This window comes from Mycteria americana, chromosome 1 (assembly GCF_035582795.1).
Source record: "Mycteria americana isolate JAX WOST 10 ecotype Jacksonville Zoo and Gardens chromosome 1, USCA_MyAme_1.0, whole genome shotgun sequence".
Lineage (NCBI taxonomy): Eukaryota > Metazoa > Chordata > Aves > Ciconiiformes > Ciconiidae > Mycteria > Mycteria americana.
Window position 1 is genome coordinate 42,566,935 of NC_134365.1, and position 14,972 is coordinate 42,581,906.

The following is a 14,972-nucleotide window of genomic DNA, read 5'->3' on the forward strand; positions in this document are numbered from 1 at the left end:
TTCTCCAATTCAGGTATTACATTTCCACTGGTTTCCACCAGGATTGTGCATGCACCTTGACATGTTCACAGAAGTTCCACGATACAGAGTTTCACAACTGGGACAGGTCCCTACAATCGGGACACCAGGGTGACAAAACAGATTCTGGAGAATTTCCCACTGAATAGGATGGAGAGAACATAATTACCACATCGTAGCACTACAATGCCTCATAAACATAGAATAGACTAGATCCATTTACCACAAAAATCACAGAAAGTAACTGATCAAAGAATATCTCTTTTTTATGTAAAATATACATTTGTAGGATATACTTTTAATACAACTTTTATACTTATTGATGTTGGGTTTGCAACACTTTGAATTAAAAAAAAAAAAAAAAACCAAAATAGTCTTGCTGCCAGAATTTTATTTCTCATAATACTTATAGTTTGAGGTAACAATGAAAGAAGACTGTGTGCTGTGAACAAAGTCGGTGATGTTTGTCTGCAGTCACATTTCTGTTATCAAAGTGAAAAGTAAACTTAAGACTTGGCATGTACACTAGAATTCATACAAATACAGGTCATGGCAAACTGAGAAAGCAAGGACTTATGCAAACTTACTCTGTTCATATTTGTGACCTTTGCAAAATATACCATTATTATGACAGAAGTCAAGACAGATGTAGTTTACATCACTATCATTATTAAGTGTGTGTCTTTGTATGATCCACAGCACAACTTACTGCAGGAACCAGGAATAATACACACAGGGGTGTGGGTCTTTGCATGGAGCCTTAGCAATGATGACTTGAATTCAGCTTTCCTTGATATAGATAAAAACTGATATTCCATGCACACACGTTTTATTTACAGCTGACTCATCAACAGTGACTAGTCACCCCTTCCTCTGGCAGCAGTAATTATGAGCAGTCTTTAATCTTCTTTAACAAGCTCTACTTTGCATGTAAAGTCTCAGTGACCTCCTCAAGGCGTGAGTTGTTTATCAGGGCCCATTCAGCAGCAGCAGTCTCTTTCCAGTACAGTCCTTGGTATGGCTAAATTCCATTGTCCCTTTTTCAGCAGTCAAAAATCCATGATAAATTCTGTACAACACTGTAGTTAATATAACAGCAGCACCAGATATTATATTAATTCCTTTGCTAAAAGCTGTTTGCAATTATCTCTCTATTGACAATATCTTACCAAAACTAAATCAATGTACATCTCTAAATATCAGAAATGTATACTTTGATAAATACATTATTGTACAAGAATTCTGACATGCAGGTCATGCTATTGGGCTAGGCTATATACAGAAGAACATGTTACATGGTCAACAATAAGTTATATTTCTTTTCCTAACAAAAAATAAAACATGACAGTCAGGGATTATTCAACAATCTCAAGGATCTCTTAAGATTTGGGTTGTTATGATCTTCCCATGTAGTTCTAAAACTCTATGGTTTAGGGTAATTTTTCCTCACCAGCCCAGAACATCAAATCTGCTATTGCATTTGTCCTGTTGCATAAACAGAGGTTAATATTGAATGAAAAAGCCACTAGAGGAGATACAGTTTCAAAACTGTAATGAATGCTGGTTGCTAGGAGGAAGATTGATGCAATAGGCAACCGGTCAGTACTGTAAAGCCGCTACTAAATCCCACTTGAAAAATCTTCAGAGTGCTCACATGAGTTAGTCTAGACGATACTAACTTGCACTTGAAAAATATATATATTTGTATCTATACACATAAGTATAGTCCGTATGAAAAAAAGAGAAAAGGAGAAAAATGTCCGTAGTTAACCTTAAAAGAGGGGGGCATTTAAACAGTATCTCTGTGCTTTATGGAGACAGATGGAGAATACAGTAGACAGGTCGCAAAACAGACAGACAAACAACATATAGGACAAAGCACCTCAAAAAACATTGACTGAAGAAATTTTTGAAGCTCATGAGCCAGAGGTATAAGGCTGGTCAAAAACCCGACTTGAGAACTACTACCCTCTTACAGTGGTACAAAAAAGCCCCCAGTAATCTTCTCAATTTTACTTGGTACTCAGCCTCTGAAAATGTTGAAGAACCCTGGGCAGAGAAATGACTACAGTACCAAGCAGCACTTGCTAGCTTAAAATTGCAAGTCTGGATGGCGTTTACCTTTCTTGCATGTTTTGTGCCTTCCCCAAGCCATTAAGAAAGAGATCTGGCTTCTGCTTGCGTGTAACCAGTAATGACAACCTCTTTGCAGTTATCTGTGTGCAAACAACCGGAGACATTCAGAACTCTGATACAGCAATCCAGTACCGAAGTAAGTTAATCACAAAATAAAGCCATTTATAAACAAGTAGATCGTTAAAAAATAAAGGAAAAGGTTAAACAAAGAAAAACAATCCCACATGCAGACCAGTTTATCAGTGCTTTCATTTCAGCAGGATGGTACAATGCGAGAACACACATCCAGAGCTCTCTGTGGTCTCCGCGATCGGCAACACTGCTTGTCAGGTGATGGAGACAGAATGGTCCATGCAAATGAACAGACCCAAGTCACATTGTGTGCAACCAAGACACGATTCCAGACATCTTCAGAATGGATTAGAGTCACAAGAAATGGAGGTTCAATGGAGTGACTGGTAATTAGCTGGAAGCACATTATTTTAAGTAAATCTCCCTGAAAATATACTTATTTATTGAAAATACTGGCCAATGGCATCCACTAACTGTCCTTTTATTGCCACAGGAAAGTAGGACAATATAGTAGATAAAAAGAGAAGCGCTACCTCAGGTAATCTTTAAAAGCTAAGATAAAAATCTTCAGCTACCCGAGTGGCATTTCTTACTATTGACAGTTATATCATGCAGGAGTTACACCATATTTGTGGAGCCTATGGTTAATGCTACATTTATTTCCAATATGTGGTAAACAGTATTTGAATTAATTCTATGTAGCCGATTGATGCCATCTGGTTTACAAGATGGAAGGGATGGGAGACCGAGAGCGCCTTAGAGGACAAGGTGAGCTGTAGGGTGATGTTACTGGAGACAGTCGCAGAGCATTGCCTGTCAAGCCAGCTATGTTGTTTAAGCTTCGAGATTTTTCATAGCCTTGTATGAGAAAATGCACAGACATCAGTTGAATTCAGCCAAAAAATAGACAAAGACAAACAATACAATGTAATGTAATCCAAGGAGCTATCTGGGACTCAGAGGGAATCTGCCTGCAAAAGAGCTCAATGCTGAGACACATTACTACCAAAAGATATTAATAAATAAAATTATTTACAAATTGATGCAGCTATTCTTTCCCAGAAAATTAAACAGACCATCACACAAGAGGTCTGACCTGCTCATCCACATCCCATCTTGCACTCAATGCCACCCTATTGGCTTCAGCAGGGTTGCACAGAGTGCAAAATAAAGGGTCCCAACAGAGTTACTGGGTGAGCTGTCTGGCTAAGCATAATCCAAAACCCATTAAGACAGACTATAAAAACTGTTAGAATGGTATAATCTCTGCTAAACCCAATTCCTAATAAAGGACAATTTTTCTTTAAAAATAAATAAAACAAAAGCCAGATAAATTGCATACAGTATGTGTAAATCACTTCTGCAGAGGACTGAATGATAATATGGGAAAGAAACTCCATCTTCAAAAAAAATTAACCCTAAGACTTTGTGTCTAATATTAAAGTATAATAAGATAGCAGAGTTTGACATATTTGCAAATGCCTCCTGACTGGCAAATTTAAAAAACCATAGTTGTGCTCCTTCTCCAGCTGACTCAAATGAAATAAATGGTATTAATCCACATAAGCAAGTAGTAAATAATCAGTTATTAAATGAGGCAACCACATAATGCTTCACAATTTGGAGGGAACATTGCACTTGCAGACATTTCTGTTCACATACACTGTGAGCTCTGGTTACCTGCTTTTTGTTACATATAGATTGTTTCCACCTTGTAGAGGCTATGCCGTTAAATGACGGAAAAGCATTGCTATTCACTGCATCACTATCTTCATACTCGAGTATTTTCAATAGCACCTGAATAAGCCCATTTATGAAGAAAAGGATCAGCCCATCGTTCTGGAGAGAGATTATTAGCAAGGAAATACAACGAAGACGAAGTTGGACAGGACCTCACCCTTCAAGTACATGGATACATGCTTCACTGCAAGCATGAGAAGTCCCATTGATTTCAATGGCACTACCTATTTCCTTGAAGTATGCATTTAAGCATTTGTCAGGTTAAGACATTCAGGTATAAATGGATTACAGTGAAACACTGAGACTTTTCCCACAGAAACTATAAAATATCAATGACAATACAGCCAAACGTTACATGGGATGTCACCAGACTTTTTTTTCTTATAGAACTAGTTACTGGCTCAAATTCCAGATCTCCAGATAACAGACAGTTAACAGACAGTTGCTAGCATCTTCATGAAAAATCATATCTTAGGTTCTCCCCTAATGACAATGAACATATTTCTTACCTACTGAGAACTGCATACTGTAAAACTATACTTAAAGCAAATGTATAACCTCATGTCTGCTAAAATGTTGTGCAATGTTATCTCCAGATTGCAAGGGCAGGCTAGACTGTGATGCTTCACAGACTTCTGATACATTTCAAAAACAGCCTCCAGTTTCTGAGTTTCTATAAGTATTTACACAGATTAGAAAGAGTCATGTTTGAAAGGGGAATCGAGGGGAAGCACAATGCTAGTGTATATATTTAACCTCCCCCGTAAACATAAAGCTTACCCCCAAAAAATCAAAATAATCAGGTAGCTTTTTTACACAGAAACTAGGAAAGTATTTTTTAAAAATATTTTTCCTGCTACTTTTCTAAAGATAAAAGCAAAGAACTGATAGAGGAAGATGGTAAAGATGATAAAGAAAACAGGAACTCCTAAAAAATGAAAACCAGATACACAAGATGAATAGAGATAGAGGCATGATCCAAAATCGGTACTTGCCAGGTATTTTAGTGGGGTTTGGATCAGCTCTGTATCAGTATCATCTTAGAGATGGAGATAAGGTGTTAATGCAAAACAGCTCAGAATAAATGATCATTGAACACAACCAAGAACCAACCAAGGAACCGACCAAACAAGAAGGATGTACCAAAGGAAAGAAAGGCAAAAATAAAATGAAAAAATAGTAGACTTGATGTGTTAATTAAATTCAAGTATTCAAAATCATTTGGATGCTACTTGAAGATGTTTTCTGCTTATGAGCTAACTTCCCTACTCTGTATAAAATAAACTTGAAAGCCAGTGGCTAAAACATTTTAGCTTAGACTAAGGTTATCATCAGAGCCAGTCAAAGAGCACATTTCTCATTGAGAAACTGTCAGTTATGAACTCAAGCCCCATTTTTCTAGTAAAAACTATGAAACAATTTTCTCTTGAATCTAGATTTTGAAATTAAAATATTCACATGGTCCCAATATAAAATGTGTTTTGTTGTTATATGAATATGTCTTTAGTAGCTGATGGGTAACTTCTTTTATTATTTCTGATCTGTTCTAGTTATGGTTACTGCCAAGTGCACAGCACTCAAATGTTTATACTAACATTCCTAAAAGAAGTCAAGAACCTTATATTGCAAGATGCCATGGCAATCGGCCTTATTCAGGTGTTCCTGACCTCCTCAAAGACTGGACTCTTACCACTAGAGATATTTTAAATAATCCTAGTTGTTGAGAAGACAGTGCGAGATATACGCACAGTGAGAAGTGTCCTAAATCTGTGCAAAAACATGTTTGCAAAGTCCCATTTAATCTAAACATTATATACAGGAATATGTAAAACGCAGGAGCATAGAGACAGTCATGCTCTTTATAAATAACATACACATCAAACTCTGGTTGCATATCTGCCTTCACAGGTTTAACCTGCTGAGCTCATGCTTTTGAAATGTAAAAAGAGCATTTGCAGAATAACCTAAGGGAATTCCTTTAGGGTCTATGGCTGGCTGGGACAGCTATGTTTGCTGTACACAAAGTAAGTTAAAAAAAAAAAAAAAAAGGCAGAAAAATCTCAGCCAAAAATATTTCTCCAGTGCCACATGGAGATGAACTCTGAGGTGAACAACTGCACATCAGCACTCAGGAACGTGAAACCTGTTGGAATGATACAATTTGCCAAGAAACCAAAGCAATTCTTATCTAAGGAAATGGCAAGACTACCACTGGCATTGCTGATTTTGGGGCTATGCCCTGAGGTTAGGTTTGCAGCCACAGCCAGCTGTGGCCTGATGGGGTAGCCACACCATCAGTCACATGGGTGATACACATAATGACAGAAGGTTTTGCAAACTCCGCCTGGGGAACCCAATCCTACTGAACAGTGAGTAATCAGATTTGAAGAGGTTGAGTAACTAGAAAGGCATTTTTAGCACCTTGCAAGATCAAACATTGGTTGCTGTAGTTGAATTCTGGTTGGGGAAGACAGTCACCTGTTAGCATCAGTGGTGTATTACAATGAGGAAACATTTTGTGGCATTATGAACTCAAACTTTTCTTTGAAAGAAATCTAAATAGCATCCCATATGAAAAGCATCGCCGTGCTCAGAACAAAAACGTTGCTTACTTCTGACATTTCAAAGTTTTAAGTGTAATTTATTCAGCTGTAATTTTTACTAAGTTATTAAGTGCAGACCAAAGTTATTAAATAACTAATTTGTCTTTTAGAATGACAAATGGTATTGAGTGATGAGTGGTTGAATGCGCAAGGTCTGAATTGCAGGCTTTTCCATTAACAGACAAATGAAGACACAAGTGAAATGTGAGTCCAACATCAAGCACATTTTGTGAAGACTAAAGGAGATGAGTGTTTCTAAAAGGACAGCAGGAAAAGAATGACTAGGAATAAAGAAAAAAGTTACATTGTGAGTACAGTCTTTCCTCTAAGAGCATTGTGCACATCATTTTACTCTAAGATTGCTTTCCACAAGCACATTGCTGAGTAACCTTTTATGATCTAATGAAAGAAGTCCATACCTTTCCTGATCCCTCCATCAGTAGCACACGTGTAATCACCTGTCGTCAGTAGGAAACATGTTCCCCCTCTTCTGTTTTTGTCTCTTGTACTAGAGCGTCTGATGGGAGGGAGCCTTTCACCAGGTGAGAGTGGCTGCTCACTTCCTGCACTGTCTTCACCTGATAACACTGGTTAAAGCACCATGCCCATTTACAGACAATAATGAATGAGGAAATGAGACATCACAAAGAGCTTACGCTGAATGCCGGATATTCCCATCACTCAAAAAATAGTTATAAGGTAAATCATTAGAAGAAAACAAGATTGCAATTCACGATTAATCAGTACAAAATGGCAAAAAGTATATTTTTTATTCAAGAACAAATGATCTGTTGACTTTCCTGTTCTTCTTTGCACTCATGAAGTTATACTAAACTAACATGAAATAAGAAATAATCAAATCAAGGCTCAGTTAGTTGCTTATTATGGACTGTAACTTTTCAGAGTACAGTCAGCCTTGGATATTTCAAACAAGTATTTATTATTTTGGCTATCTTTTTTGCTAAACAAGAGGTCACGTTAGTCATTTTTGCTTAGAATATGTTGTTTAGCATATTTTAAAGACAACCCCTCCCCCAGGAGGGTTAAATTTTCAACATTTGGCACTAAAACCTGTTTTATAACACACCTGGCTTTCATTTCTATACTTATCACACTTGCACTGCTTGTCATCATAAGTACCCAATGTTAAATGCTGTCTTTGGTCTCTGTAGTTTATTTTGTCAAACAGCGAAACTCTTACCTCTCCTGATTTGGCACTCCCAAAGGACTCTCTTTTAAAATTATCTACTGTTTCAGATTCAGGCCACACTTCAAGAAAAAAAGTCTCTGCTCAGTACAGCACATAACAGGTAATGGCATGTTGTTGACTTCAGCTTTACCTTTGCACTTAAACCTGAGCATGTGTTTTTCTGAGCTGGTAATGCAAAGGGCTATATTCAGCCTTGAAGTTCTGCACAGAATTCCTAGTGACTCTAATAGCATTGTCTACCAGAAATAAAGCTACAGTACACGATGTGAGCTGTGGCACTACTGAAGAGAAAGTTAACACTTTTAAATGGCTCCTTTTTGCATATCTGCTTTCTCTCTAACTTCAAGGATTATAACACCTTGTAAATACAGCTGCAGACACAGAAAAGTGTCTCTTTGCTCTGATCACAGTGAGCCTCCTCCATTCCAGAATACCTTTAGTAGGACCCGATGGCATAAAAAAGCTGTTATCACTAACACTTTAAAGATGTTGTCTGAAAGTGGGTATCAGTCAAAGCACTGTAAAACTAACTATATTCCACCCTCAGTGTGAGTCCTTTCAAGGATTTCCATCCTCTTAAATATATTTAGGATGTTCAAAAAGCTGTGTTAACTTCGTCTGTGAACACTCACTCAGAGACTGAAACCGAGCTTCTTTGAACATAAATGCTATTCAGTAACTGAGCAACAGACCAAAGATGGATATTGTTCAGAGACCGATTTTCCAGACTCTTTTTAAAAAAATTCAATTACTGAATGAGACCAGTCATGGCTGGTTTTGTTCTTATTATTCTTTAGCAGCTTTCCAGCAGGAGTCTTATGACTGGTATGTGAGCTTTGTAATCAGATTGTGCTTGGCTTAAAAATAAAAACATTCAAGAAACAAACAAAAAAATCCTTGCTGCTAAAAAAACTGTTTTAATTATACTGAGAGATAAAATTTACTCTTTAATTTGAAGAGATACAGAATAGGGGGCAGTGGCTTGGAGGGGCAGAGGCTGTCATCTGATATGCATTTTCACAGCGATTAGCACAAAATACTCCTTATCCGTCATTTGGAACTCTAACAAATAAGGTAATATAAATCATAAAAATCAACACTAATAACGATGATGTTGCGAGGGGCTGTCATTTTCATTTTGCTTGACAAACTTTACATCAGCTATGCTATTATCATTCAATTAATAGTAAATATCATGCAATGTCTCATCTAACACAGACAAAGGAGGTTCTCCTAGCCAGGGAAGCAGAATGCCAAATGGAAAGAAAGCTAGAAAGAGAATGTCTTCTTATTTCCTTTGAGTGCTGGGCTTTTGATGTAAAGCACCTCCTCCTTTTAAATGACTGCTTCTTTGTAGGATCTTGCTTAACAGGCCACGATGTGGCACAGGCAAAGCTGACACAAGAGACAGACACTGAGGCAAAACACCATGGAGTCCAACAGGGTGGGACACGGTGGCTGCTCAAATAGTCACAAGTCATGCAGAAAAACAAGAAACATCCATATGACGCAACAAACAACAGGCAAAAGAAAAGGTTGATATCATCAGCAGGAAAGCATTCTCAACAGAGCAAGCAAAACTGTATAGACCAGCTACATAGAGGTTTGGGAACATCGCTATACCTATTTTGTCCTCTACAAGACTGACACACGCAAACACTGGAGGGGAGAAGGGTGGGAGCTACGTCTTCTCCTGGCAGAAAGACTGGCTGCTTTCTGACTCCTACCGAACATACTGGTCTATAAAGTGTTTTCAGAGGACATGCATTTCCAGTGGGGTCCTACCTGATGATCTGTTGTGCTCCATCAGCTGGTTGTCCTTGCCCAGGCAGATGTCACCCTGCGTGCTATTGCAGGCCATGTTCAAGTCTGTCTTGCAGAAGGTGGGCGAGCTGGCTTGCGGAGCAGGAGGGATGTGTTTCTTCCGCTTCCTTGGCAGTTTCTGCTTTGCCATGGCCAGGGAGTAGTACATCCCAAAATTGTTAACTATCACAGGCACAGGCATGGCTATGGTGAGCACCCCTGCCAGTGCACACAGGGCTCCCACCAGCATGCCTGACCAAGTCCGTGGATACATATCCCCGTATCCCAGGGTGGTCATGGTGACTACAGCCCACCAGAAGCCAATAGGGATATTTTTGAACTGTGTGTGCTCACTCGCTGATGGGTCATTAGGCTGGGCTCCCACCCGCTCTGCGTAGTAGATCATGGTGGCAAATATCAAAACACCGAGTGCCAGGAATATTATCAGCAGCAAAAATTCGTTGGTGCTGGCTCGCAGAGTGTGGCCCAGCACCCTGAGGCCCACAAAGTGCCGGGTGAGCTTGAAGATTCGCAGGATCCTCACGAACCTTACCACCCTGAGGAAACCAAGCACGTCCTTAGCAGCTTTGGAGGAGAGCCCGCTCAGGCCCACTTCTAGGTAAAAGGGCAGGATGGCCACGAAGTCAATGATATTCAAGAGGTTTTTGATGAATTCAAGTTTGTTCGGGGAAAAAACAACACGTACTAAAAATTCAAATGTAAACCATACCACACAGACTCCTTCCACGTACGTCAGGGCAGGATCTGTCTCAATTTCATACTGTAGCACAGTTTCTGTCCCGTTGACGACCAGCTCAGTTTTGTTTACAATTGTATTGAAAGCTTCATGTGTTTCCAGGCAAAAGGTTGTGATTGAAACTAGGATGAAGAATAAAGAGGCAAAGGCGATGAACTGAAACAAAAAGAGTGAAAAGAGACATCAGAACCACACAGCTCTTCACATTAATACTAACGATGTCAGTGATCATTATAAATCTGTTACTGATTCATCCCCCAAATGATTCACAAATTCGTGTGTATAAAACTCTGCATCTAGGCCAGAGGAGAGCAGACAGCTCTCACGCGTAGGTCAGGAATCTGGGAGCAGGAAAAATCTTAGTGATGGACACCATGACAGGCTGCAACTCATTCAGAAAGTGGCAACAAATTCTTTAATCGGTGCTAAATCATCTGAATTCCATTCAGTTGTCAAGGTACCTTACAAACAGCACCCATACACACCAACCACAGCAAGATTTGAGGCTGTCCACCTCTCACATAGTGGAAAACGGGGCTGACCCTAATGGTCTTGACATTATGGTTTAGGAATTTACACCTGGCCTGAGGGGCACCTCAGAGAGTCCTAGGAACAGATCCAAACACCGTGTTTCCTTTGGATTTTCAATGGTTCACAAACACAGGATATTTACTGATAGAAGATGCCTTCCGTGTTACAGGTAGAGTTGGTTTCACAGCCTGTTATGTTCGCAGTCATCCATCACTCATACTCTTAGGCAGGACTAAGAGTAAACCTAGCGGAACCTCCCTCACTGTGGTGGCAGAGCTTTGCCAGTGTGTCACGATCCACAATCCTGCTGTCAAAGTTACAAATCCAGGACAGTCTGAACAAATAGGGAAATACAAATTCAATTCTAGTAGAGGCACGTGAATAGATAAAATACAGTTAAATAATCTGGAGACAGCCCTCACAGAGGATCGTTAAGGACTTAAAAAACATTTACTGCCTGATCTTCAACTCAGTCATCAAAGTCAAGCATTGAAGAAAAGAGAACATCCAGGACAGGAACTCATAAAAATTAACACTGAGCCAAACAGCTGGAGGGGGAGATAAACATTCTTACACCCCATAAAACACGCCAAATGAAAAGGTGTTTTGAGAGCAGTTGTTCCTTTACTACAATGGTTAACTTCTTTTAAGTGACAACACTTCACCACCATGTTAGCACTCCAACAGCAATGGTGTGGTACATGAATAGATGATGTGTTTAAATCCCTCCCTGAGGCAGGATTTATAACATGTTATCAATGTGTTTGTTATTCTGGATTTTCAGCTTAATAGACATTTTATAGCCAGTATTATCCCAGAAAAAACGCTCTGAAGGCTTGAAGATTTTTGAAGGTGTTAGGGGCCCAAAGAGACAAAAAGATGCCTAAACAGGTTTTTGAAAATATCTAGTGCCTATGTGTTTCCTCACATATCTAGCAGCTTGAAATTTTACCATTGCGTAATATCAAGAAAGAAATACGTTTCTTTAAAAACAGCAGCAAATGACTAAAACTCTTTTGGTTTTGGATTTTTATAATTTTAAACTGTTACTTGCTAGTAGAAAAAAAAAATGATAGGGATCTCAGAGCTTGAGGCAGGCTCTTCATCCTTTTTAATATTATTTATTTTAGTAAATAAACTTCATGTATTTTATGTTTCCCTTAATACTAGCAAATCACTCAGGGTATCACTCTTTTAATCCGTTAATTCCCAACCTGAAACTGAGTACCTTAAAGAAGCCCAGCAAGTAGAAAAAAGTATCATATTCTCTACTACCACCCTACTGGAAAAGGCAGCTTACAGTCCGGGTTCCAGTGGTCCAGGCAAGAGAAAATGTGGCAGCAGGATGCTGGTATGTTACTACACTAAAATCTTGAATCTCGTTGAAAAAAATCTGGTTGCAAGGGAGACAGAACAGCATCCATAAGCAAGAATGCCTCTGTTATGTCACTTTAATCCAGGCTGCAACATTGCGGCAAAACTGATTTTGTGTACTTCAGGTATCAATCACCGAATTTAGTTTAGCACTCAGATTTAGTATTGTGTGCCACAGGAGTTCATATGGGCTGGTACAATACTGAATGGTTGCATTTTTCTAACAGAGAACATTAGTTAGACAACAAAATGTTGTCTGTACAACTGGTAGAGAGAATTGCTTTTATTCTGAGAAACAAGTTTAAATTTGGAATGCAGGCTTGGCAAATTTATTATATTCAGACTCACAAGATATATCTATCTATCAAAAAAACCCCATATATCTACCTATATCAGAGATTTGCAGCTTATTTATGGCTTCCTTTCCTCAATCAATGAAACAAAGTTATTACACCAAGCCCCGCAATTACTAACACTCTAAATCTGTTATCTTTCAGAAAGGACTGACTCGGGGACAGAACTGAACACTTATCATCCGGTCACGAGCTAAGCAAACAATCTTAAACTGTCTGGCTGATTTTTCCGAACAGGCTTTTCTGCCTTTGCCTTAACTACTGTTGTGGTTTAACCCCAGCCGGCAACTAAGCCCCACACAGCCGCTCGCTCACTCGCCCCCAGTGGGATGGGCGAGAGAATTGGAAGGGTAAAAGTGAGAAAACTCGCGGGTTGAGATAAAGACAGTTTAATAGGGAAAGCAAAAGCTGCGTGCGCAAGCAAAGCAGAACAAGGAATTCATTCACTGCTTCCCATGGGCAGGCAGGTGTTCAGCCATCTCCAGGAAAGCAGGGCTCCATCACGTGGAACGGTTACTTGGGAAGACAAATGCCATCACTCTGAACGTCCTCCCCTTCCTTCTTCTTCCCCCAGTTTTATTGCTGAGCATGACGCCATATGGTCTGGGATATCCCTTTGGTCAGTTGGGGTCAGCTGTCCCAGCCGTGTCCCCTCCCAGCTTCCTGCCCACCCCCAGCCTACTCGCTGGTGGGGTGGGGTGAGAAGCAGAAAAGGCCTTGACTGTGTGTAAGCACTGCTCAGCAATAACAAAAACATCCCTGTGTTATCAGTCCTGTTGTCAGCACAAATCCAGAACATACCCTCATACTAGCTACTGTGAAGAAAATTAACTCTATCCCAGCCAAAACCAGCACAACTACAAAATTGCTGCATGTTCATAGCTTATTTATTCCTGGCACTTGACACCAACATACACAAAAAAGCCTCAATCTTGTGTGAGACAACTAGAGTCAGCAAATACAACCAGATTTATATGACCCAAGTGAATTAATCTTAGCAGATCTTTGCAAAACCTCTCCATAACATGGATAGAGAATTTATCAGACTCTAAGCCACCAGTAGGCTAAGAATGACCCTTGGGAGGCTCCTAGAGCATCCTCCAGCATCTTTCTACACAGTGAAGGAGGGAAAAAGCAAACAAATCTGTGGAGGCTGAGAATCACCGAAGCTAAGTCAGCACTGTAGTTTGCAATCTGGATGGGAACTTTTAATAGATAAAATATTGGGCAACCTCGTTAACAGCAACATTTCAGTGATTTCCGACAACTGTGAACTTTTTTTGTCTGAAAAGAACAGAAAATTACATTCAACTTAGCCAAACTCAAATTTAGCAACAACTCAGATATAAGGATTAACCATGCATTCAACAGTGCACTGAATCTAATAGTATGTAAATAATTAGCACCTGTTTCTGTATTTCAGAAAGAGAGGCCATTCTGGTTCAGATCTTTTCTAAAAAAATGCCAAATACCAAGGGATTAACTACAGGTAGAACTGCCTGACAAGCTATTTATTACCGTTTTGCTCAACAATGACACTGTGAAAGGCCACAGTGCACTTGGCACTCGGCACTTGGCAAAGCAGATCGAAATTTTTAACTATGCACCTACATTCAACGGTGTTTTATTATCCCTAAAGGAAAAAGACATTCAGTCATTTCCCAAATCCACTGAGTATCCTACTCTGTTATCATAAAGTCAATCATCTTTCAGAGGTTAGAACAAACAAAGGCAAGAAAAAACTATTAATCTGGTGACAGATTTCTTGATGATCCCACAATTTCCATTCATAGCAATGTAAAACAATGAGATGTACACATTTCTCCATGCACACAATAGCATATACATCACTGATTTTAAGCAAAGACACTCATTCCTTTTATCTCTCATTGCGTTTTGTTTTAAACTGTAAACTCCTTGGATCAGGACATTCTGGACAGAGCTTGCACAGCACCTAACATGATGAAACCTCATACACAAGAACACCTACAATGTTATTGCAACAGTCAGAAGGTTCAGAGAACATGCAAGAAGAAAATGCAATGGCCAATGCAAAAAGGAATATTTTATCAGTCAAAGAAAAATGCTTAGGGATTTACTTTACATTAACAAAGATATTTCCTTAGTATTATATTACATAATACTAGGCAATGTGTTGAAAAGACTCTAGCGTGTTTTTCACAAACAGTTGTAATGACAGAAATTAAATTAAGTCATGTGCTATCCTCACTTTATGCTTTCCTTCTGCTTCATCTTAATTCCATCTTTTCTCATTTTGAAGGTAATGAGCCTCTAAAAACCCATCCATTTTTGTTCATGTGGGCAAGCACCACATTTCAGACAAAGTCGGTACAGATTTAACTCCCAGATTCTCT

The 14,972-nt window shown here is 39.2% G+C and overlaps 1 protein-coding gene across 7 annotated transcripts in view; it reads right to left on the reverse strand.

Annotated features, from left to right (window-relative positions):
- Window positions 1-987: 987 nt before the first annotated feature.
- Window positions 988-14,972, reverse strand: part of KCNC2 (potassium voltage-gated channel subfamily C member 2) — a 107,502-nt gene continuing 93,517 nt past the window's right edge. The window contains exons 2-4 of one of the 7 annotated variants that reach the window (XM_075491620.1): window positions 9,565-10,495; window positions 6,989-7,156; window positions 988-1,097 (exon numbers count right to left, since the gene is read on the reverse strand). In XM_075491620.1, coding sequence (XP_075347735.1) covers window positions 988-1,097; window positions 6,989-7,156; window positions 9,565-10,495 — 1,209 coding nt within the window. Of the gene's footprint in view, window positions 1,098-2,168; window positions 2,237-2,947; window positions 3,085-6,988; window positions 7,157-9,564; window positions 10,496-14,972 lie in introns of those variants that run through there. The other 6 variants (XM_075491623.1, XM_075491622.1, XM_075491621.1 and 3 more) reach the window with 6 other exon arrangements.